This window comes from Phodopus roborovskii, unplaced genomic scaffold (assembly GCF_943737965.1).
Source record: "Phodopus roborovskii unplaced genomic scaffold, PHOROB, whole genome shotgun sequence".
Taxonomy (NCBI): domain Eukaryota; kingdom Metazoa; phylum Chordata; class Mammalia; order Rodentia; family Cricetidae; genus Phodopus; species Phodopus roborovskii.
Window position 1 is genome coordinate 6,628,428 of NW_026125489.1, and position 25,388 is coordinate 6,653,815.

Sequence of the window (25,388 nt, forward strand, 5' to 3'; positions counted from 1 at the left end):
AGTGTACACAACGGCAAGGGTCTTTCCCTTCGTGACTACAGAGCCTTCAAGCCTACGCCTTTTTCTATGGAAACTCTTCTCAACTAAAAGCTTTTAGAAAAGGCAGGCCAGAAACCCAGTGGCTTATATGGAAGAGAAAATGGGGGCAAAGGTTCCCACTGCCCCCGCCCCTCAAAAGAAAGGGAATTCAGGTAGAATCATTTCAGGTAGATTTTTGAGGACTTGAGAGGCTACTGAAGCCGCATAAGCATTAGTTAGGTCTCCAGTCTCCGTAGACAATTGCCTATAAAAGCCACTTACCCTGTCATTTTCTTGAGTGATGTGGAGCATGGACATGATAGGGGACAATAGATATTAAGTATTTGTGAAAATAGAACATCTCACAATTTTAAACTCATCCCATGTGCATTTAACCCCGTTCAATACACACTCGCCCATTCATACACATCTAATATGAAATGAGTTTCTAGATGACAGCTCGACACATGTCACTCCTGGGAAACGGAGATGCCACGACACATCTGTGACCCGCGTTTACACCTTAGAAGATCGGAAGTTAGCCCAAATGAATTGTCCCGTGATGCCCAACCTGTTTACAACGGAGCCAAACAAAATGTACTATATCACAGGCTAATCTATTACTACAGTTCTTCCCAGGGCCTCAAATACTGCCTAGAATATCCATGTTATTGCTTCATCATACGTTGCTATGACTGCTGGGTCCCTAAGTGACTTTTCAGCTAAATTTATATTCATGTTCTTAACAATTTTCTTAAGATTTGTTTCTGTAAGTAAAATGCCCCCCACTGAAAAGTCGCATTCAAGCCTTTCTCTGTCCTGGTGGGACCGCCCTGCTATGAGTTGTTTGCTCCCATCCAATGTAAGAGTCTGCATAGCTCCCTACATACTGAAAACACTTGACTAAGGTCTGACCAATGTCCTATGGGAAAATGAAGCTCACTGTTATCCCCTTGCGCTTCCCTGAAGCTGATTGGGGGTATGCTTTAAATGGCTCTCAGCATTTTGGGTGACTGAACTAAAATTTTATTAGCAATTGATGATTCTTTATTTGCTTTTACTAGGTTTTGTATCTTAGAAAGAAAGAAAAAAAGAAAGAAAGGAAGGAAGGAAGAAGGAAAGAAGGAAGGAAGGAAGAAACAAATTTGGTTCACATGTTGCTACAACAGCCAAAGCTTAAAATGTAACAAATCAGGTATGTTTTGTTTCTGCAGTGTTGAAATGTCTAAGTGTTTGATATCATTTGGATTAAGTAACTAGATAGTGGCGTTAACTTTTCATTTTTCATGTTTTGATGTGGTTTGGCTATAGCTATGGATGCCTTTCAAAACACTTAATTGATGTTGAAGTCATTATGTTTCCCACCTTCAAATTTCTCTGGCATTACTTTAGGGGGCAAGATGGGCTATATTTAAATAAGATTTACAAATACATTTCTTTTGGCATTGTTGAGTTCTCCCCACATTACACTCTCCATTCATAAGAAGAACACACATCAGATGCTATGTAATGGCCTGGAGTCACCTCTCCACAGAGAACAAGGTACCTTCTTGAGGTGATAACTTTGTTCTTCCTGAAGAGCTAAGCCATACATTTAATGGGCACCTAAGCAGGAGGAAATAAAACACTAGACATCTCATCTTTAGCTAGTTCTGCCATTTCCCCTAACCCCTCACAAGACACTCCTAAGATTGCTGGCTGTGTGAATCCATTTTATATTCAGCAAGAAGTCAGTATTTGCAAATATGCAGCTTCAAAGCAATAGAGGAGACAGCAGGGAACCAAAGCCTTTGCTTGTAATTCTCCAGAAGGTGTGTGTGTGTGTGTGTGTGTGTGTGTAGCTTGGCATTTCTACCAACCTTCTATGGGTTTCTATGCAACCCTTTCACCTGAAGAGGTGTGTGTGTGTGTGTGTGTGTGTGTGTGTGTGTGTGTGTGTGTGTGTAGCTTGGCATTTCTACCAACCTTCTATGGGTTTCTATGCAACCCTTTCACCTGAAGAGGTGTGTGTGTGTGTGTGTGTGTGTGTGTGTGTGTGTTGAACTACTTTCTAATGTGTTTGATGGATCCAGTACTATGAACCAGTACCTTTAAAATATAGACTGTTGAACGCACTAACAAAGTCATTTACCGCCAGTAAACAGATTTGGGTGAAAGAAAAGGAAGCCACGAAAGGCCAGTTTTTCACGAGTGATTCCACAATACTCTGAACTAAACTGCACACAAAGTTTCTATGAAGAGAGAAAAAGGACGGTAGAGGCCCCAGCAAACTTATCTGTGCAATGGGACCATAGCATCTATGACCGAGATCCTTCTAACATCATGTGACAGAAACTCATAGCAAGAGAAACACTGAAGGTCTGGATGTGATCTATTTTAAAAGAAGATTCCAAATGAAACAGAACAGACCGAATAAAACGGCAGCCCAAGTGGCCGTGCCTGTGCCGTAATAGGCAATTACAGGGGACCAAAGTGGCCTCCTGATTTAGCATAGTTGCTTTTTATAAAGTGTTTTCTTGATTACATTCTTCTTGAAAATGGCTATTTAAGCAATTTTAGAATTTAAAAAAAAAACTGAAAATGTGCAGTTAATTATAATTACAATGGGTTTCATAGTAGACACATTTTTTTACCAACTAATGAGCAGATTTTATTACTTACCAACTTGTCCTCTAGACAATTGTGCCCCAGAAATTAAAGTCACACAGACACCCTGTCCTTCCCAAACAAGAGGCCATTAATATTGTGATGGAGATGTACAAAAAGTGGCAGAAAAAAAAAAAGACCATTACATGTTAAGTACTAAAAGGAATGCTTCACTAAGATAGGTCTTTTTTTTTTTTTTTCTTTTTTCTTTTTCATAGAAAAGCATTTTGAGTGGACACTTTTTATAAAAAAAAATCAGTAGTCTTTAATTTTCATGGTTTTATTTTGTTTCTCTTGAGTCTATGAATCTCTATCAGAAATGTATGGCATCACATTTCTCTGAACAAAATCAACATTATCAGCCTTTAAAATTGCATGCCAAGAATACCTATAAACTTATTTTGTTGTAAAGTATAAATAATGCCACAAATGATTATCGCTTAGTTTGGAAAGTCTTTGATCACTGGAGCCAGTGAGATGGATGTTTGGGGTCTTTATATTCACAACCCCAAGACACCAACCCTTATTAAAATAATGACTGTAGGCACTTTGCCTCTTAGATTCTTCCATTCATTTGACAACTTTAAATACAGTGGAACTGATCCCTTATTTGCTTTGGCAACCAAACAAGAACTTGTATAGAATTGCAAATGTTATCACTACTCATTACCAGAGAGTAGAAATACTAAAGCTATTTCTCTCTCTCTCTCTCTCTCTCTCTCTCTCTCTCTCTCTCTCTCTCTCTCTGTTTCTCTCTCCCTCTCTTTCTCCCTCTCCCTCTCCTGTCTGTCTCTGTCTTTCCTCCCCCTCTCTCTGTTTCTCTCTCCCTGTGTCTGTCTCTTGTCTCTCTGTCTCTCTGTCTCTCTCTCTCTCTCTCTCTCTCTCTCACACACACACACACACACACACGCACACACACACACCAGAACTTACCTGCCCCACAGCTTGCCAGGTAAAATTCATAGAACGGATATTGACAGGGATGGCTGGCATTCTCTGCTGGGCTTTCCTGAAATCATGTGTGAATGGGGCCATTTTCCCCTCTGAGACAATCAGAATGTCTTCTTCAAATCCTGGAGTGGAAGTAATAAACAAACTTATCAAACCAGAGGCATTTCGAAGAACAGGCGTTTCGTGCACAAAGCAAAAACCTGAGGGAACCTGTAGGTCACGGCTTTCCACAAAGCACCTGCCTTTGGTACCAACGATAATAGTTACTTTCTGTCCTCCCGCGCTAAGAACCAGGCTTGCCAACACTCGAACACACACGGTGGGTGGAATCAAGCATCGCTAAAGTTGGGTTCCTCTCAGGACTAGCAGCAGCAGGATCGGAATGTTGGGTCGCCTTGGATTTGTTTTTGAGGAAGAAACTCATAAACTTCCCAATGGAAGACACCGATTTTAAAAGGAGGGGGCAATCATCCTGGAAGTCAAGTTTTAAAGCATACTCGGTGCTTGTCTGGAGAGACTGGGGACAGACCGGGAAGGTGCAAATGCAGGGGTCTTACCTATGAGCACTCTCGCCTGATGGGCGTCGATCCACAGGTACAAGCTCTCCTCCGGCGGCTGCCCCGCGTCTGCTCGCAGGAGGAGCAGGCAAGGGAGGAGGATGCTACAGATCAGGAGCGCTGAAGCTGGATCAGCACCTCTCCCGGCCATGCTGCTGCTGGGGACCTTCTCGCTGGTGGTGCAACTCCTGACGCAGGGACCCAACCTGCGCTTGTGACTTGTGAAGTTCTCGAGTTGTTTTTTTTTTTTTTTGGGGGGGGGGGGCTGCAGCTGGCGAGGCTGGAACTGTTCCCACTTAAAACGGCTGGGCGGGCAAGTCTCCGGTGCGAGTGAGCCTGGGGAGAGCTGCAGAGGAGGGAGTGGATGTGCGGCCGCGCAGAAGGAGGGGCGTTGGAGGGAGTCGGGACCTCAGAGACTCGATGCTGGCAAAGCTGGCGGGGCCAGCGCGTCCCGCAGCGCCAGCAGCTAGAGGATCACACGCGGGAGGGAGGAACCGCGGGAACCGCTGGCACCGGCGAGCGCTGAGAGCGGCCGCCGCTAGGGGGCGCTGCGGGGCCGCGTGGGCGGGGCCGCGGTAGCCGCCAGACCGCGCCAGCCCGCTCGCTCGCGCCAGGTGGATGAAGCGCTGTGCGCCCCGGGAAGTGTGATGGGGACGCAGCAGAGAAAAATGCACCCAAAGGGACTTTAGGGTGGCCACTGGACCCTTCTCCCACCAGACGAGACGTGTGTGGGTGCGGGGATGCGGTGAACGGAAAAACGCTGGGCTCGATTGGTCACCAAAGATGGTGACAACTCGGTCTTCCATCCCGGGGCTAACTGAACGCACACAACCCACCTGTGCCTCTGCGTGCCGGTCTGCAAACGCAGCCTTCTCTAGTTGACGGTTTGCACTTTCCTGGGAGGTTAAGTATCGAGACCCCCACGGGCAGTAGTGTGGCTATGGCAGGCGTTGGTCCTCGCAGGCAGTTTTCATTTCTGCACTGGACCGATCGATACCCGACAGGTGGCGTGGTTTATCTTCTTGATAACCCAGCTGCACCCAGAATAGTCCCCCTAGGTCCTGGATGATAGCTGTGGCTGACTACTCTCTACCCCACACTTGCACCACACACACGCACTCACGCACACAGACACACACGCCTTGCCCCACGAGGGTAAGACTTCCCTAAACATTGGATTTTGGAAAAAGAAAATGGAGGCTCGTGCCCAGTTCCTGAAACCCTGGGAGGCTGGGGAAGAGCCCCTAGCTGGCAGTGGCCTCCATCATTATGCACTGCTCATCCAGTTCCCTGCACGGAAGGTTTTCGCCTCTTGCCTGACTCCCTGAATGAGCAGAGAAACAGGCTGCAAATGGTTTTTCAAAAGCCCAGAAAGTTTTCAGACTCAGGAAAAGCTTTGTTTACTCTCCCCCCCCCCACCATACCCAGTTGCTTTTTGACCAACACCCCCCCCCCATCTTGTCCTACTCAGCACTCAGCCCCTTGTAGAACAGAGTGTTTCTCGCCAGGGAAAAGCAAACAGAAACTACACAACAAAAGTCTGGACATGTGCGTGTTCAACAAACGTTAGGTCACTGGCAGTTCCCAATAAATAAATAAGATATCAAGCTGATAGAAAGAGGGGTGTGTGTCTGGAGGGTACACAAGAGGACGACCGCCCATTGAGAATTCAACTTTAAGTTCTTAGTGCTGTTTCCTTCTGCAGTAGCTACTGTTACTATTCTCCTTTTACTGATGGGGAACTGGCGCTTGGAAAATCGGGTAAATTGACCTCCAGCTGGTGAGCGACAAGAGTCAGAGTTCAGGTCACGATCGCTCTGACTTCAAAGCCGCTTCTCGTGATGATTCCTCTTTGTTACGAACAAATCACGAGGCAGTCTGCCCCCAAAGTTTCACAGCCACTCTTCCCGGGAACAAAACTTGTAAACCGGTTCTGGTGAGCACTACCGAAGTAGACGCCGGGGCCTCGGAAGCTCATTGTTCATTCAGTCTGCACATGGAGTTTGAAGACGGTGTGAGATTCTATCTCTCAACAAAACAACAACACAAAAACTTTCCCCCTAACGTTTTATTTTATCGTCGCAGTGAATATTCATTTGTACAATGTCTTACCCCATTACGCAAACTTTTAAACCCTTTAATAGTGCAAGGCCAGTGCCACTCAGTCACTCGTCATAACTCTGAAACACAGTAGACCGTTTCTTTGATTTGGAGCGTGTGGTTTTCATTGGAGGTTTTTCTCTCCTGCTATGATTGCTCAGTCCTCTATGGCTCTTGGTGCAAGGACGCCCTCTACAGGTCGTTCTTGTCGAAGACAAGCTGAGAACTGGAAAAGGAGTAAATTCTCTGTTAAGATGGCTAGGATTTTCTGTGGTGTTGCCTTTGGTGTTGATCTATCCTGCTATGAAGGCGTTTCTCCCTTTTCAGTAGTTATTTCGCTTGGTGTCGTGGCAAGCGTGTGTTACTCCAGCACTCAGAGGCTAAGGCAGGAGGGTTTCTAGGACGCCAGCTTATGCTACTAGGGAATCCAAGTCCAGCTTGTCTCACATCGTCATCACCACCAGCAGCAGCAATGGTTGCTTTCTGTTCACTTTTATCCAGCAGAAGACATTATATTATACTTTTAGAAATATATAAAGAATTGTTTAAGAAATTATTGGTACTGGAGGGATGTCTAAGCAGGTGAGAGCCCTTACCCCAACTGAACATGCACATGCATGAGAGCCTGAGTTCACAACCCTGACCAAAAAAAAAGGAAGAAAGAAAAAAATAGAAAGCTGATCCAGGTAGCGTGGTCCTGTCCTGTTAGCCTAATGCTGAGGGGTGGGACAGGGATCCCTGGGGCTTACTGCTGCTAGCCAGGTGCTGTGTTTATTGAAAAAATCCCGCCCCAAGAACTAAGGTGAAAATCGATAATGTTCTCCTCTGATCTCTGTGTATGGGTTGCACATGGACACACACACACACACACACACACATCTGGAATTTAAGCCAGCTGGGATGGCACATGACACCCAGTGATGGCAACCCTCTGGAGCCTAAGGAGGAAGACCATTTCTAGAGTTCATAGCTAGCTCAGGCTATAAAGTAAAACCCTGTCTCAAAGAAGAAAAAAGAAACCTGTGGTTGAATAATTGTTGGGTTCTAAGAATGAGGAAGGATCATACGCTGTGTATACAACGCTATTTTTAACAGTAATAGAGTGCATCTTCATGGGAAATCCATCTAAGAGTTGAATTTTTATCCTCTACCTGCTTTAAGTCAAAGATCAATCAAATAGATTATTCACTTAGGACAGGTATGGCCTCGCATCTTTCTAGTAGGAAATATGAATGCATGACACATGTTGGCTGCATTGTGGCGGGAGTCACTATGTTTACTTTGAAAGCTTTCCCATTTACTCCCTAGCCCGGTGTGCTCCCTACCCTGGTGTGATGGATTCTGTCCTATCATTTATGCTTGTAGCCTCATTTATTTGCTCATTAATTTTTTCACCCATTCAATAAAATCTACTAAGTACCCAATGCATGACAGGCACTGGTCTAGAACAGACAAAACAGCACTTGACCCCACCCTCAGAGCACCAGACTTACTAAAACAATGAGACCAGACAACCATGATTCAAAGCAGAATGTATCGACTTTTGACAGAGGTTCAAAGAAGAAATCTGGCATCTGGAATTCTGAACAGTTTTTCATTTATCGTTCATTCAAAACATTCTTAGGGGCTTGATATGTGCATTGTACAGGGCACAGGGATAGGAAAGCAACTTAAAAAAAAAATAAGAGTGATTTCTCCCTGGTCATGTGGCCATTCTGTAGCCAGCTCCCAGCTATAATGATCTTGGTGGCTACAGGTGCTGGGTGGGAACAGTACACATCAATGACACCTGAGTTACATTGTAGCACACTAGTGTGGGGAGGAAGTCTGGAAAGAAGAAATAAGAAGGCCCAGTATTGTGTATAATTTAGTTTTGCTTGTAGAAGACAATATACAATATGTATATAAAAGTACACAGACAAATCTGCCAACCTATGTTCATATTTATTTCTGTATGCCATCTAGAAGATGACATACCATGAAATTGCCAGCAGGTGTCTATAGAATGTGAAAGTGGGAAGAGAAAATGATTTTCCCTTCAGGTGCTTGTAGGACCTTCATAATAAGGTGTTCTTTGAGTTAAATATGACACATGACAGCTCATTACTGGACACACAGTCTGAGCGTCCCTCATTGTCCCACAGCCTTTCCTGCTCTGCCCTTCTCAGTGGCAGCCATTGCCAAGCAACCTTGCATATCTCGACTTCCACAAATCACATTCAGAATTTCCTGTTGAGACAGAAGTGTTTAGCCATGCAGAATGAATATGTGACAGGACCAGAGCATGTGTTGGAAGGTTTTGGTGGTCACTCACTCTGCCCTGAAGTGGCAGACTACAAGTTGTAATGTGTGTTATCTACACTTCAGTCAATATCAGCAAGCCTCCAAATGTTCCCAGCATCCTTCGTTTTCCCTGTACGATCTATGCTCGTGATACTAAAATGCTGTAACTGGGCGGTCCTTTTTAAGCTAAACATTATTTGCAAAACAGAGGGTATTATTTGTTTTTAAAGCTTTTGTAAATAAAGGCTTTGGAAATGTTTTCTTTAAAAAAAAAATTCTTCTTTGCCCATGCTTTTGCATCCCTGTGATATTTAACAAAACCATTTTTTTATGATATGGGGAAAATGGAAACTGATCCACTGCCTAACGCTAGAGGAAGAGTGAAACAAATGTGGACAGTTTTTTTTTACATAAGATGTTTTAACTTTTTAATTATGTTTTTGTCATTTAAAACGATTTTAAACATAAGTATATTTTGATCACATTCTCTCCCTCCCCGAAGTCCTTCCAGATCTTCTCCCTCTCCCCAGCCAACCAACTTTAAGTTTTCTCAAAAGATGGACAAAAACCCAATACACAACAAACCCTTCAAAACCAAGGAAACCACATAAAATCACACCCCAAAGGAAAAACAAACAAAAAAGCAAAAAAAAAAAAAAAAAAAGTTCACCAAGCTATAACCAAATAAACACGTGCGCGCTCGAGTGTGCACACACACAAACACACACACACACACACACACACACACACACACACACGCGCTCACGTGACGTCTGTTAGCTAGTCAATTACTCCTTAACTGGAGGCCTGAACTGGAATGGGGCTGGTATACCCAGTGACACTATATTGGAGAACACTGATTTCTCCTCTCCCGACAGGTTTTATGTTAAAGTGATGTGTGTGCGGGGAGGGGGCATTTCTATTCATCCATCAGCATGAAACTTGTAAAGTTAAAAAAAAGTCAGTTCTTCTGTTACCATGCCACCTGTGTTTGCTAAGAGAAGGAAAGGGAAACACAAAACAAAACACTGTTCCCATTCCTCAAAGAAAGGACACTGTAACGACTGACAATAGAGTCCCCTGTGCTTTTATGAGGTGTGTGTGTAAAAGTTCCGGCTTCCACTCAGCTGTTAAAGGGTGGATGGTTTGGGTTTTATTGTTTTGTCATTTATAGTATATTATGTAACTTTCTGGAATGGCCTTGGTAAATACCAACCTCTGCAAATAGTTCACTTACTGTAAACAACTAACATAGTTAAGGGGGAAGATGAATAAAAGACTTTAATTTGGATAGCACTCAAGTAATACATGCCAAAATGATAAATTAACAGCTCTTTAAATGTTCTTGCCAGTTAAACTCTCAATTAAGCTACACACGAGTAGAAGTAATCTGACATGTAATAATCACTGGCTGATACATATGCTAAGATCATGCGGTTTAAATCTCTGTACATGGTTTTCTAAAAGAAAAACCAAATAAACGTTAGGTTAACGAGTTTGCTTATAGCGACTGATGCTTGAATTGGGTGAAAATCAAATGACTTGAAACAACATAAAACCCAAATCTTCCTTTGTTTAAAGTAGACTGAACCATGGATTTCCTGGTGGGATGAAGGTAGTTCATGCCCAAACTCCAGCATTCCAGCATCCATGGCACACAGTAAATCTTTGGGTGTGCTGCTGTGGCAACCACTCAAGGATGAGTGCAATTCTGTGGGTACCGATGAGACCACGTGGAAACCCTTAGATTAATAGAAATGGGTTAATATTTAAGACAGAGCTAGCCAATAAGAAACTAGTAACTGGCCTACAGCATTATATCAAATACAGCATCTCTGTGTGTTATTTGGGGCTGGCGCGGTTCTGGAACCAGGCTGGCAGGAAAACCTGCTCATAACAAATTCTGTCCACCACCAACTTAAAATGGGTTGTTTCTATATATACGTCTACAGAGAAGGGTAGGGATTTGTACAGGTATCAAAATAGTACTGGCTATGGATAGATAACAAGATAATTAATTATGGAAGCGAGACTTCCTCTGCCAGCAATAATGGAAAATGTTGGTGTACTCATGGCCCCATGGAACACAATGAGAAAATAAGATTTTTTTTTAATTGTCTTAAGACATTGGACAATAGATAGCACAATACAGTAGACCTTAAAACTGAAGGACTCGGATTATTAGGTGTTGGAAGGCATTGCTTAATAGTTGGAGGTTGCAGTCCACCATAGCCTGGCAGCTCTGCAGTATGGAAACTTCCTCCCTTCCCAGCAAGGCTTCCTGCTCTCTACCCAGCCTTATCTGGAGGATGTCTCTAGGCCCAGGATGCTTGACTTATCTCAAGGGTGACCCTTGACACAGTCCCCTGCAACTCTCTTCCTCTGATGACCCAGGAGGTAATTAGGCAAGTGCTCTAGCCATTTGGGTGACACTTAATGCAAATTAGGGTCTGTGCCCAGCCTCCTTAATCCTATGCGTTCTTACACTCTGGAATAGAGTTGACTGAGTCACCCAAGTCTCCGCCTCCATTGGTACCCACAGACTGCTTGAACCCTGTTTCCTGCTTCTGTTCCCTCCAGCCAATGATGTGGGGGAAGAAGCAGAGTCACATCTCGGTCCAAGGCCCATCCCAGATTAGAGTGTGGGGATGGGATCCGCAGATAGCCACCAAGTCTAAGGGGAGCAAGACGGAATGGAGGCACTCTGTAACAAAACCCTTAGAGGACAGAGCTATGTGAGGAAAGGAAGCGAGGAGGAGGCGCTTGCGGTTAGGCTCTTGCCTCCATGAACACCAAGCGGAGAATACACAGGCAGACTTCACATGGCTGCTTACAGTCGGGACGCTAGAAGATGAAAAGTCCCCAGATGCCCTCAGAGCTCGGAGAAACTTAGAGGCGCTGAAGAGACCTCACCCAACACCTAAGGCACTGAGAGAGACCAGTACACTTTCTTAATGATAGGCTCAAGAAGATAACCCTATAGCAGAAGTTCTCAACCTGTGGGTATCCCCACATGAGTTGCATATCAGAAATTTACATCACGCTCATAACAGTAGCACAACTACAGTTATGAAATAGCATCAAAAATAATTTTATGGTTGGGGGTTGGCACAGCATGGGGAACTGTAGTAAGGGGTGGCAGCATTAGGAGCAGAAGATGTTCCTGCCCTTGGACTAGAACACCAGCTTCAGAGATTCCGCAGCTGGACAATAGCACGAGTTCTAATTGGTCCTAATAATAAAAACCTGGAGTCAGACATTAGGGTGCGAATGCTGAAAGATCGGAGAAGCAGAGCGGCCAGCCACTAGAGCTCTTACCTCTATGGAATCCTCAGACTGAAAAGAAGCTAGCTGCTGTCTCCTCCAGCCTTATATTCCTGTCTCCGCCCAGCCGTATCATTCCTGTCTCCACCTCCCCTGTGGGGGGATTAAAGGCATGGGATCCCAAGTGCTGGGATCAAAAGTGTGAGCCACCACTGCCTGGCCTCCATGGTTAACTAGTGGCTGGCTCCTCACTAGCTTTTCTGTAAGATAACATCTTTGATGTCTGCCCTTCCGATAACAGTTGTCTAGGTTACCCCACAGGAATTCGAAGGTCATCTTTGTCAGTAACACTGACTTCTCTACTAGACCTTCAGGTAGCTGATGGAAGACTGAACTTCTGGAAGAGGTTTGGCGGCTGTGCCTCCATGTTCTGCATAGACAGATGGCATCTATGCAGGCTGGCACTAGTGTTTGTCCTGTGCTATAGTGCAAGGTGTGCTGGACCCAGTGCCTGTTGGAGCCGTGTGTGGTTTTTTATATTCTACCCTTGTGCTTCTCAGCAGCTCAAGCATGTAAAGTTGCTCATTCTCATCCTAAAGCCAAGAACAAAACAGGAGGCCAGGTTATTTAGGAGAGACGCTGACAGTAAGCCGGGAGAGTAATTAAGCAGCTCCTGGGTTGAACCAACCACAATCAACCTTGCAACCTTGAAGGCTAGGGTCCCTATGCACAAGAAGGAAATGCCTTTTGAAACCTTGACCTTGACCAATGGACAATTAGAAGACGTAGTCCACACCAGAAAGGCCATCAGTGTCAGCTGCTCCCTTTGTTAAATAAGTACCCTGGTCATCTTCTAGATCTGTCTTAGATCCCTCCTACTTGAGATCTCACTCCCAGTAAAGACGCCTCAGCTGTCTTGTGCATAGTGCATGGCTTGGCCTTATTCCTACTGTTTCTGTCATAAGAAGACCCTAGCGTCTGGTGTCACTGTCATGTAGATCTTTTATTTCCCTCAGCCTAGTTGTTTAGGGTTATCTCTCTCTTGATTACATATGACAAAGACATTCCATACCACCAAGCATCTGGCTGTGCATTCCCACCTGCAATTCTAAATCGGTTATCATTGCCTTTTGTTGCTCTTAACTCCACCAAAACTTCCTCCTAAGTTCCTCTCAGGAAGAAAGGGGTGAAGGCAGGCCAGGTTTCTCACTGCTGGGTCTCCCCTCGACTCCTTTCATGTAAAAGTAGCTATGTTAAGGCTGGTGCGATGGATAACTTAACCCAAGTTCACTTCCCACGCACCCCCGTTGGATGGCTCGTAACTGCCTTTAACTCCATCTCCAGAGACTGTGATACCCTTGGGCACATGTACACACACACGTAAAGAACCAAACAAAAATGAAATTATATCTATAAAAAAGCGCATACCTGCCTTAAGTGACAGGCAGATAGCTTGCATAGTTTTTGACAATTAGACATCCCTTTTCCTAAAACATTTTTATTCATTCACCCTCAACTTCCCGCCAGCCGCCTTTCCTGGCAGGCTTGCGGTTCCTGCCATGTTCTCTCCTCCCTCCCCCCCCCAGAGTTGTTTTCATTATTATTGTGTACACATTTCCCCATCAGACACACCTTAGACACTTCTTTAGTTAATGTACCCACTTCCGACGCTTTTTCATCTCCAACTCTTTGACGAGACGCTTTTCCCAGATGAAAACGGCAGGCAGGCCGTTTTCTCTGATTCTGAAACAACGATTAAGAACTGTGGTGACAACTATAGAAATAATTTTTCTCCAATTAAAGATCTATAAAGAAGGAAGTGCCTTGTCCTTGACACAGTGTCTGGTAATCCGAATGAAAACAATCGTCAATGCTATCTCAATGTCTTAAAATGTCGATAAAGAAGCCCTCTGGTAATCCGAATGAAAACAATCGTCAATGCTATCTCAATGTCTTAAAATGTCGATAAAGAAGCCCAGGGTTAGATGTGGTAATTCAGAGTGGAAGGTACCCCCCATCCTTGTTCAGATTTGCTCATAATTGTGAGTTAGCCTAACACTTTCCATTATATCAAACCTCAACAGAGGATAAAATACCTTAGTCTGGAAAAACAACAAGTTTAGTTATATGGGTGGTATACTAGTTTAGCTAGTTATACTAGTTTATACAGAAATGCCTTTGAGTAGCCAGGATGAGAACTGCTGTGCCTATTGTGCATGGGCCTTTGCTATCCAGATGAGTCCATGGTTGGGTAGACCCAGTTCACACCTGAGGTTACCACACTCACCCCAAACCGCTTCCTCCGAGCATGTCTTTTCAGTGAAGGGATATTTAGAATTATCTTGCCAATTTCTGTAAAGTAATGCTAGGATTTTGATTGCTTACAATGACATCATATTTAACCGTTTGGAAGACCTTCCAGACTGATGATCGAATTAACTCTGTCATTTCATGTCCCACTTGGGTATGTATGTGTGCATGTGAGTGTAGACGTGTATATTCATTTATATACAGTGTTTATACACACAAGATTGTGTATATATTCTTAACAGATATATAATTTGCAAACATCTCCTCTGTTAGGTTGTAGTTTTGCTTCCTTGGTAGTATCATTTTAAGGATGAAAGTTTTCAAGTCAAATTCATTTCTTCCCCTCATCTGTATGATGATTTGTCTTAGGGCTTGTATTGCTCTGAAGAGACACCATGACCATAGCGACTCTTCTAAAGGAAAGCATTTAACTGAGGCGGTCGTTTAGAGTTTCAGAGGTTCAGTCCATTATCATCGTGACTGAGCAAGGCAGTATGAAAGGAAGACGTGGTGCAGGAGAAGTAGCTGAGAATTCTCCATCTTGCAGGCAACAGGAAGTGAACCGTGACACTGGGCAGTACCTTGAGCATAGGAGAACTCAAAGCCCGCCCCCACAGTGATGCACTTCCTCATACAAGGCCACACCCACACCAACAAAGCCACACCTCCTAATAGTACCACTCCCTTTTGGGCCCACTTTCTTTCAAACTATCACATGATTTTAGTGTTGTATTAAAATATCAAAAGAGCTAGTCTATAGTTGGTTGTTTTTCTCTTTTTACTGTTTTGGGGGCCTGCTACCCAGCTCCCAATTAAATCACATGGAGGCTTACTCTTCCTTATGAGTGCCCAGGCTTAACTTGGTGTGTTGCTAGCCAGCTTTTCTTAATTTACTCCATCTATCTTTCGCCTCTGGACTTTTTTCGTTCCCGTCTGTATATCTTACCTCCACTCTTATTCTGTGGCCGGCTGTGTGGCTGTGTGGCTGGGGGCTGACCCCTAGCACCCTCCCTTTTCCTCGTTCCCTCTTCCTTTACCAGATTTCTCCTCCCATCCCCGCCTATTCCTCCCTCTGCCCAGCTATCTGCTCTTCAGCCCTTGACTAGACCAATCGGTTGCTTCAGGCAGGCAAAATAACACAGCTTCACGGAGTTAAACGAGTGCAGTGTAAAAGAATGCAACACATCTTTGCATCACTAAGCCAAATGCTCCACGGCATAAACAAACGTAACACATCTTAAAATAACGTTCCAGCACATTAACCTATGATGGTAAAGAGTTTGCGCCTTTGATTTCCATTGTGAATTATCCCCACAGGTTCACATTTTACACATTCAGTTCCTAGTTGTGGCACTACTTCGAAGGCTGTAGCGCTTTTAGGAAATGGAACCTTGCTTGTAGAAGTAGGTCATTAGGAGTGTCACTAAAATGATGCGCATGCATGGTTCTGCTGAGCTGTGCTCTATGCATGACGTCATATTTCCTGCTGCCACAGACGCAGCTCTCAAGCCGCCACGCCCACTAGCCTCCCCATGCTGAGCCAAAACCACCCTTTTCTCCCTTGAGTATTTGAAGATGGTGATCTGCTATGGAAACCGGTTAGATGAGGTTGTGTTTGCGATAAAATTTGACTGTGGGGGGTCTTGGTGCCTTTGGAGCTGCTTGGTTCGTTAGAAAATGTGGAAAAATTTGGAGCTGTTTGCTAGGGAAGCCCCGCAATGTGGCAAGAACACTTAAAGGACCATTCCATGATGAGTTCAGAAAACAGCAATGCTGTTAGGGGTATGGACAGTAAAGACTGTACTCAGGAAGTTTCAGATGGGAATACTCTACTGGAACTGGACTGGAGGCAAAGGACCCTTGGAGTGAGAATGAACTCGAGAAAAATGGGTGTTTTACTTTGTTGGGGGAAATTTCAAATCAATGTGATGGGAAATGTCATTCTGTAAATATGTTTCTCTAATTGGTTAATGAATAAAGCACTGTTGGCCAATAGGAAGGCAAGATAGGCAGGACTAGGAGACAAGGAGGATTCTGGGAGATGTAGGAGGAGAGTCAAGATGTAGAGACTTGAGAGAAGGTCTGGACCCTCTCTCCAGTAAGATAAGACTATGTGGAAATACTTAGATTAATAGAAATGGGTTAGTATTTAAGACAGAGCTAGCCAATAAGAAATGCTAGTAATAGGCCAACAGCTTTATATTGAATACAGTGTCTCCATGTGTTATTTGGGGCTGACGTGGCTGTGGGACCAGGCTGGTGGGAAAACATCTCGTAACATCAGTGTAACTTTCAGCCTGTTGCATTACTATTGCTTGATGCTTTTATTTAGTATTGAGTCAGGTGCACAGAGAGAAATGGGAGCAAAATGTGAAGCAGAAAGATGTGAAAATTTGTACAGTTTGGGGAAGATAGAGCTGGGTATATAGTTAAAGTTCCAGATAGAGCAACCAGGAACAGAGTGGTTGTTGTTGAAGATACTAGCACCATTTAAAAAAAAAAAAAAAAAGATACCTCTTGTCTGGGCAGTGGTGATGAGCACCTTTAGTCCCAGCACTCAGGAGGCAGAGACAGGTGGATCTCTGTGAGTTGGAAGCCAGTCTCCCCAAAGAGCAAGTTCCAGGACAGGCTCCAAAGCTACAGAGAAACCCTGTCTAAGAGAGAGAGGGGTGGGGGGAGAGAGAGAGAGGGGGAAAAAAACAAAAACAGAAACAAACAAAAAAAAAGGTACCTCTTATTTTGTACTAGAATGGGATTGGGTTCATTAAAAACGTAAGAGGTGAAGGGATTCTGCCGAGGGGAGTATTTCTTGGTTCAGCCATGCGGGCACTGGAAGGCCAAGGCGTGGCAAGTGACCCAAGTGAACTGATTACTGCATTGGCAGTGTGGAACGATTGATGGTCCCTCATCGTTCGTGTGCTACTGGCTTCGCAGGAGTGCAGAAGGCAAGAGGGATGAATCTTTGGAGACTTGCACCAGGACTGCAGGGAAAAGCCTCCGAGGGGAAGTGGGGCGTGGTTAGAATCTCTCCAGGGACTTTCCCAGTGGTCTATAGATGAAGCTTTGGAGTCTAAGTGTCAAGAGAGGCTCCACGACGACGTTGTCAATGCCAGGGAATGAAGCATTTTCTGGGGGAAGCTGGAGGGGAAAGGTGCAGCAGATTGCTCGTGTGTACTGCCAACAGGCTTGGATAGAGGTTACTTTGAGTCTAGAGGCCGACGTAAGGTGTGTTTGTCCTTTCCTCGAGTCTCTGTTTTTATTATAGTATGGCTAGAATGTATGACTTCAGGATCCTGTTGTTTCTATTTTGTTGAAGTCACCTCCAAAATCCATGTGCTTAATAATGTCCAAAGACATTTGAAAATTATGAAATCTGCAATCACTTATGTGCATACATAAGAACATACATTATATGGTTATTGTTTAAATGATGTCACTTAAATGTTAACATTTCGGCTTACTTGACATGTAAACTTATACAAGGGGTTGTTTATAGTTTTCATTATAATAGATTTTCAAAAGTCTGTATTTCTTTCTTTTTTTTTTTTTTTTTTTTTTTTGAGAAAAGTTTTCCCTGTAGCTTTGGAGCCTGTCTGTCTTGGAACTAGCTCTCGTAGATCAGACTGGTCTCAAACTCATACAGATCTGCCAGCCTCTGCCTCCCAAGTGCTAGAATTAAAGGTGTATGCCACCACTGCCTAGCTTTTAAAACAGTCTATATTTCTAACAAGGTATAAGTATGTATTTCAAACCTGTGTCCTTAGATTATCAACATAAAGCAAGTGTATCCCCACAGTTACTTAGGCAGGCTTTTTACAATCCAGTGGTTTGAGGACATATTATATCCATTTACATGTTCTTCATAATGCTGAATTTCTGACCTTTTTAAATTTATTTTTATATGTTTTGTTATTTAAATCTATTTTGGTCATAACCTTCCCCTCCCCAAGCCCTTCCAGGGTACTCTCTCCCTCTCTATCCACCCATATTTAAATTCTTTCTCAAAATGAGAAACAACAAACAAAACACAATACAACAACAAAATCCCCCAAAACAAAGAAGACAAAATAAAACAATACCCCAAAAGAAAGAGAGATACTAAACTATAACCAAATAAAAGCAAACACACACAAGAGTGTTTAGTCCTTATATGTTGGTCGACTACCCCTGAACATGAGGCCTGCCCAGAATGGCTGATACACCCAGTGACGGTCCATTGGTGAAAACTGAGTGTGAACTTCCGTTTTAACGATTAGCGATTGCAGTGACTCCTTCTCTGGAGAAGATAATAAAATCTGGTTGGTTTCCATTCCCTCCCTCTTACCTCCTCTTCGTTACTGCCAACCTTGAAATCATCTAGGATTCTATCTCTGGGAAATTAACTTTTATAGTGTTTACCAATAATTAACCAGTCATAATTATAACTCACATTTTCCCTTATTGTGATAACTAATACATGGAGAATTAATTCATGGCATGGTTCCCTGAGTGCACTAATTACTTGACAGTATCTACAAGCATGGCAGTGGGGGCCATAAATACCCAGGGACTATTTCTCTACAGGCTTTATTTGGGTGAACTTATCAATCGCTCTTGCCGACTCCGCCATCCGGATGATTTGTGGCTCCTAGGCCTGGCTGCCAGGCTTCCCTTGCTCATTTCCAAATTCCATTACAGATCACCATCTAAATGTTCCATCCACACAAGCACTGAACTCACCACGTCTAATTGAAGCTGGTTCCTAATTTCTGTTGACAAAACAAATGTTCACCTTGTTTCTCGCCCGAGAACCGTCCAGATAGTATTGCTTCTGCTGCCTTCCTGCATGCATCCCTCACTACCCGAAAGATCCAGGACTGAAGTGTGCCGTTCTCCCTCTTCAGCGTACCTGTGACATACCACTAAGTCCTGTGGAAACTTTTTAAAGTGCCACTTCACCGTCCTCCTTCATTTCCCCCAGTGATTTGTGTTGTTATCGTGTCTAAGTATGTGTGTGTGTGTGTGTGTGTGTGTGTGTGTGTGTGTGTGTGTGTGTGTGTGTGATGGGTGCCTTCGGGGGTCAGGAGATTGCGTGATGCTGAAATTACAGATGCTTGTGAGCCACCACGCTGCTTCTGGGAATTAAACCGGTCCCTTCAAGGGCAGCGAGTACTCTTAACAGTGGCGCCGTCTCTCCAGCCCTTTTAGTTTCTTGCTTGCTTGTTTACCTAGTACTGAGTTAGACTCTCCGTGTCCTCTTTATCTGGGGGCTCCTTCTCCCTTCGCCTGTCCTTGCAGCTCGGTCCTCCTTAAACGGAAGGCCAAACATGCATTTGTTAAACTTCGCCTAACAGGCTTCTTGCTTTGACAAGGTTAGCCTTTAGCTTTCCACCCCACGTTTTCTGAACCCGAATCTAACCCACATTAACAACCTTGCTGCTCCGTGGATGGATGCTCTGCCTTAGTTAAATGCCCACAGTTCTTTCTGAAACCCTCCGGTGCTCTCTAAACTCCCAGGCTTTGTCTTTAATATCCCTCTGATCATAAAGCTTTCTGGAACCATCTCTGCCTGTCAAAGTCTCGAAAAAACTTCCAGGACCTCCTTAAAAGCTCTGTCTGCATAAGCCTCATGCCTGCATCCCGGCATTTAAGAGGTGTGGTGGTTTGAATAAGACCGGCCCCCATAGGTTCATATGTTTGGATGATCGGTGCCCAGCTGGTGGAACTGTCTGGAAAGGATCGGGAGGTGTGGCTTTGTCAGAGAGAATATGTCACTGGGGGAGGGTTTTGAGGTTTCAAAAACCCTCACTGTCCTGGTTGACTCTGTCTGCCTCCCACTTCCAGATAAAGTGTTAGCTCTCAGCTACTGCCTGCCTGCTGCTTTGGCCCCAGCCATCATGGTCCTGGAGTCACCCTCTAGAACTGTAAACAAGCCCCTAAATTAAGTGCCTTATTTTGTAAGTTGCTTTGGTTGTGTTTTCTGTTAGTTTGTTTGTTTTTTCAAAGCAATAGAAGAAAAGTAAATAAGAAGAGAAGTTTAAGCAAAAGCATTGCTTTGAGTTCTAGGCCAGCCTGAGCCAAAGAGTGAGACTCTGTCTCAACAAACAGACAAACAATCCTGCAAACACAACTCAGTCAGATATCTTCAATTAAAATGCCATTACAAGGCGTGATTTTCCCTGTTTCTATAAGGTTATATATGTTTCTTATAATGATTAAATTTTTTTGCTTTAGATTACAGATTTTTAGAAGTTATTAATTTTTCACAAGGTTGTAAAGTACTCATTTGTCCTGCTTATTTTAGTACAATACATTTGGCAACATTGCTCTCAATAGGTATTTGTAGAATTTAGCAAGGAGTCCATAATTAAAGACCAAGTAGAAGTACTATGAAAGCTGCTGTCTGCATGCCCAAGAAGGAAGTTACACCTCATACATATGCAAATATACTTTAAACTAAAATTTAAACGTTTGACCCCAAACAATATAAATATAAGCAGAATTCATAAGAGAAAGCTTTTCTTCTTCTTCTTCTTCTTCTTCTTCTTCTTCTTCTTCTTCTTCTTCTTCTCCTTCTTCTTTTTTTTCTTTAGAGACAGGGTTTCTCTGTATTGTTTTGGAACCTGTCCTGGAACTCACTGTAGATCAGGTTGGCTTCGAACTCACAGAGATCTGCCTGCCTCTGCCTCCTCAGTGAGAAGCCTTTGGCTGGCCTAGGACTTACTTTACAGACCAGGCTGACTTTGAAGTCACAGAGATTCATCTGCCTCTAAAGTGCTGTGACTAAAGCTGATCATTTTCATATGACATTGACACAATTATTTGGCACCAAAACCTTGTTCAACAAAATATGAACAGACAAATGGGATTGCCTCAAACTAAAACACAAAGGAAGGAATAAATTGAGTGAGGAGATAACCCATGGCACACAAGACACTATTTTAGAGCGATGTATTTTCTAAGGTGATTATACTCAAAATATATATGGATGTAATGACTCAGCAACTCCAAGCCAAACAGCCAGACTAGAAATAGTCAAAGGACTCGATGGAGATTTCTCAGTTTGCTTTGTACAAAGAAATTATCAATTTGATGTGTGCTGCCCAAATATTAGGGACTGCTCTGAAATGCTAACTTTTGGAAAGGATGAAAAATTGACATAAAACTGGCAAGTTATGAGTGAGATGAGAAGAAAATTGACTTTAGCAGGAGTAAAATGAATAACCTTACAATATCTCTTGTCTTGAGTAGGTCCTTTCATAGCAACTAGGAAAACAGCTTTGAAGCATTTATCATCTCCAAGGTTTGTATCAGTATAGGGAAAAAAAGGTGATTTGGCTATGTGCTGCTTGGGGGGTGGGTACCAGCTGGGGGTTAGGTGAGGGATGTGGCAAATGCCTGTAATCCCAGCACTCGGGAGGCTGAGGCAGGACGGTGGTAAATTCACAGTCTGGCTGAGTTACATAGCATGACCCTATGTTAAAAAAAAAATAAAGAAATTAATAAATTGGGGCATAGTTTAATGAATGGAAACATTGTATACAACATAGCTAGGGTTTTATGGCTTAAATCAACATTGTTGAGATAGAAATTTCATATAATAGATATCAATTGAAATATTTTCTTGGATTTGACAAAAAAAATCATATATAATGTATTCATTGTTCCAATCAAGATAAAGACATTCTTTTTTGTATCCCAAACATGCCTCTATTCCTTCTCTACCCATCACCAAAGGCATTCTGCTTTTTTTGTACATATGGACTAATTTTCCTTTAAAAAATTTTTTTACATGGAATCATGCAATATTTATTCCTCTATGCTGGGCTTATGTAATTTAAATTACTTTTGAAATATGTCTAGAGTACTGTCCATGTATAAGTAGGTAAATACTTATGACTAATGAGTAGCTCAAACAAAGTTATGTTTAGCGGTTCCACTAAAATCTATTTATACATTATCCTGTTGCTAGATACTGAAGCCACATTTGGCCTCCCATGAATAAAGCTGTTGTGAACATTCACAGCTAAGTCCTTGTGTGGATATCTGTTTTCATTTCTCTTGGGCAAATTCCCAGAAGCAGAACTGCTAGGCTATATAGTAACCTCCAAAATGGCGTCCAAGGTGAGTGCAGCTTTTTATGGTCCCTCCAGCAACACAGGAAAGAATTTACTGTTCCAAATTTTTGCCTATACTTGGTATGGCCAATTTCTAAAAGTACCCATTCTAGTTGGTGTACAGTGATATTTCACTATGCTTTTAATTTGTATTTTACCATAATTGCTAATGTTCAAACTGGTATGTGATTACTGTGGTGATATTTTATGTATGATCTAACAAATAAAGCTTGCCTGAAGATCAGAGTACAAAGCTAGCCACACTAGCTAGTCATAGAGGCCAGGCAGTGGTAGCACACACCTTAAATCCCAGAACTCAGAAGACAGAAGCAGATGGATCTCTGTTAGTTCAAGGCCACCCTGAGCTTCATGAAATTGATCCAGTCCAAAGAGAAAACAGCTCACACAAAGGTGAATCTGAGGATTCGTGGAGACAGGATAGCCCTTTCAGTCTGAGGTAGAGGTGAGAACTCTCTAGTGATTAGGCTGCTTTTCTGGTCTTCAGCTTTAACCGCAATGTCTGTCACTGGATTTTTATTATTCGTGCTACAGATTACTGACCATTTGTATATCAGCTTGGCTCATTTTAATTGGGCCATCCACCTTCTTATTGAATAATTAGATGTTTGGAATCCCAGGTCATTATCAGAAATATGTACTGTGAGTATTTTCTCCAAGCCTGTGGTTTGCTTTTTCATTTTATTAAAAAGTGATGTTTAAATAATAGAGGTACTTAGCTATAGCAGCATCTAATTTCTCTATTTATTTGTTTTGATTTTTCAAGATAGGGCTTCTCTGTGTGTAGCCTTGGCTATCCTGACCCTTACTCTGTAGACCAGGTTGGCCTCAAACTCAGAAATTTGCCTGCCTCTGCCTTCCAAGTGCTGGGATTAAATGCATGTGCCACCACTATGTGGCTTAACTTTTCAGTTTTTCAATCTCACTTTAAGAAAACACAAGTATTGGCTGCCACCCCACGCCCACAGCAGGACCGTGGGTTGACCCCTCCTAGCATCTACCCCATATAGGACCTGCTGGAGCTTGTGAAGGGACTCGTCCTGTGGACTGATACCCACAAGATCTCCAAGACTTATTGCAGCCGCAGGATTCCCAGGAGGAGTTCTGATGAAGATCCAGTGATGATGGCGTACCAGAGACCAGAAGCCTTGATCAGACTGTGACTCATTGCAATGAACATTGCCAGTAAAGCTGATGTCGGAAAGTGGGTATACTAAATGGCACACCGAAGCCTCCAGTGCCACCAGGATGAATGAAGAGGGGTTGGAAGGGCAGGAAAACAGGAGAGGGAACGCTATTTTTCTGTTGTTTTTGTTCTTTGGGTTTTGTTTGTTTTTGCTTTAGTTTGCTTGCTTGTGTGTGTGTGTGTATGTGTGTGTGTGTATGTGAGTGTGTGTGTGTGTGTGTGTGTGTGTTGGGGGTATGCGGCAGGGATGAGGGAAGGATATGGTGGAACCAGAAGATGAGCAGAATTGGGGTGCATGATGTGAAACTCCCAAAGAGTCAATAAAACTAATAAGAAAGAAAGAAAGAAAGAAAGAAAGAAAGAAAAAGAAAGAAAGAAAAAGAAAGAAAGAAAGAAAACACAAGCCACAGGCTCAGCTTTTTTGGGCTGTCTGCTACTTACACACTTGACAACTGTGGGGGCAGATTTAGCATCCAGGCAAATCTTATCAATGCCGAACAGTGGGATAGCTACTTCCATTTATGCTAAAGCTGACATTTAGATAGTGTGTACCATGTAAAAAGCAGTGTGCTTGATTATTTTACCTAGTAGCTCACTTAATTCATCTGAAAAGCTTTGCTGAAGAGGAAACTCTGCTAACAGAGCAAAGGCTAGACCTTTACTTCAAAGTCCTTCGCTGTACAACCAACTCAGCATTCTAAGAAATCGTCCAGTCCCTCACAGTGACCGGGTGTGTTGTGAAATAAGAGTAAAATTAATTCCTCAGCTCTGTCTATCTAGTTGTCCCTTTGTGATTCGCCAAAAAGACTACCCTTCCCCTGCTGAGTTGCCTTGGCAATTTTCCGAAAAATCAGTGTACCGATGTGTGTGCCCTAATTCCAGAAACCATGTTCTGTTCCGTTGACCTTTGCCTCTGTTGGGATGCCAATACCACATGGTATCAGCTGTGTGAGCTTCCGACAGTATCCAGCGCTGTGGGTATGTTTCTGTTGCTGATTAAACACCATGACCAAGGCATCTTATTGAAGGAAGGCTTTATTTGGGGTTTATGTTTCTGGAGGGTTAGAGTCCATGATGGTGGCACAAAGGCATGGATGGTATCAGGAGCAAGCAAGAGCACACACCCTGAACCGTGAGGAGGAAGCAGAGAGAACTAACTAGAAACAGTTGGAGCCTTTGGTTTCTATCTGTTTTTTTAAAGAAAGGGTCTGCTTGTGTGGCCTTGGCTGACCTGGAACTCACTCTGCAGACCAGGCTGGCCTCAAACTCGTGGAGATCGCCTGCCTCTGCCTCCCCAGTGCTGGGGTAAAAAGGATGTGCCATTACACCAGGCTGGCGTGACTCTTTTGAAATCCTACAGCCCATCCTCAAGTAGCATAGGACACATCTCTTATCCTTCCCAAACAGCCACCAACTGGGGACTGAGTATTCAAATGCCCAAGACTCAGAAGGACTTCTCCAAAGAGCCACAGGGTCCCCCTGACCTCCAACATATTTTGAGTGCTTTAAAAACTTTGATTCTATGTAAAATCAGAATCAGAGTATAAATACTCAGTTTAGAACACCTGCTGAGATTTTGAGTAGGCCTGCATTGGCTTTAAAGGCTACTTTGGGAAGGATAGACATTTTAGGAATATAAACGGCTTCCCATTTGTGAACATGATGAAATGCTTAATTTACTTGTAGTTAGATCTTCATTCTCTTAGGAATACGTCACAGTTTTATGTTTTAAAGTATTGTTCTGTGTGTGTGTGTGTGTGTGTGTGTGTGTGTGTGTGTGTGTGTGTGTGTGTGTCTCAGAGTCTATGTGGCGCTCAGAGGGCAGCTTCTCAGGAGTTAGTTATCTCCTTCCGCCATGTTGACCCTGAGTAGTCTTCGGAAACCATCTCACTAGCCCTACCTTGAAATGTTAAATGCACATATACTATGTATATTTTAGAAAAATCTGTCCTTGATTAT

At 43.3% G+C, this 25,388-nt stretch overlaps 1 protein-coding gene across 1 annotated transcript in view; it reads right to left on the reverse strand.

The window, feature by feature from the left end:
- The window catches only part of Wif1 (WNT inhibitory factor 1), a 55,448-nt gene extending 51,125 nt beyond the window's left edge, over positions 1–4,323 (reverse strand). The window contains exons 1-2 of the mRNA XM_051176344.1: positions 4,173–4,323; positions 3,598–3,737 (exon numbers count right to left, since the gene is read on the reverse strand). Of these exons, the coding sequence (XP_051032301.1) occupies positions 3,598–3,737; positions 4,173–4,323 (291 nt within the window). The remainder of the gene's footprint in view (positions 1–3,597; positions 3,738–4,172) is intronic.
- Between the last annotated feature and the right edge of the window lie 21,065 nt (positions 4,324–25,388).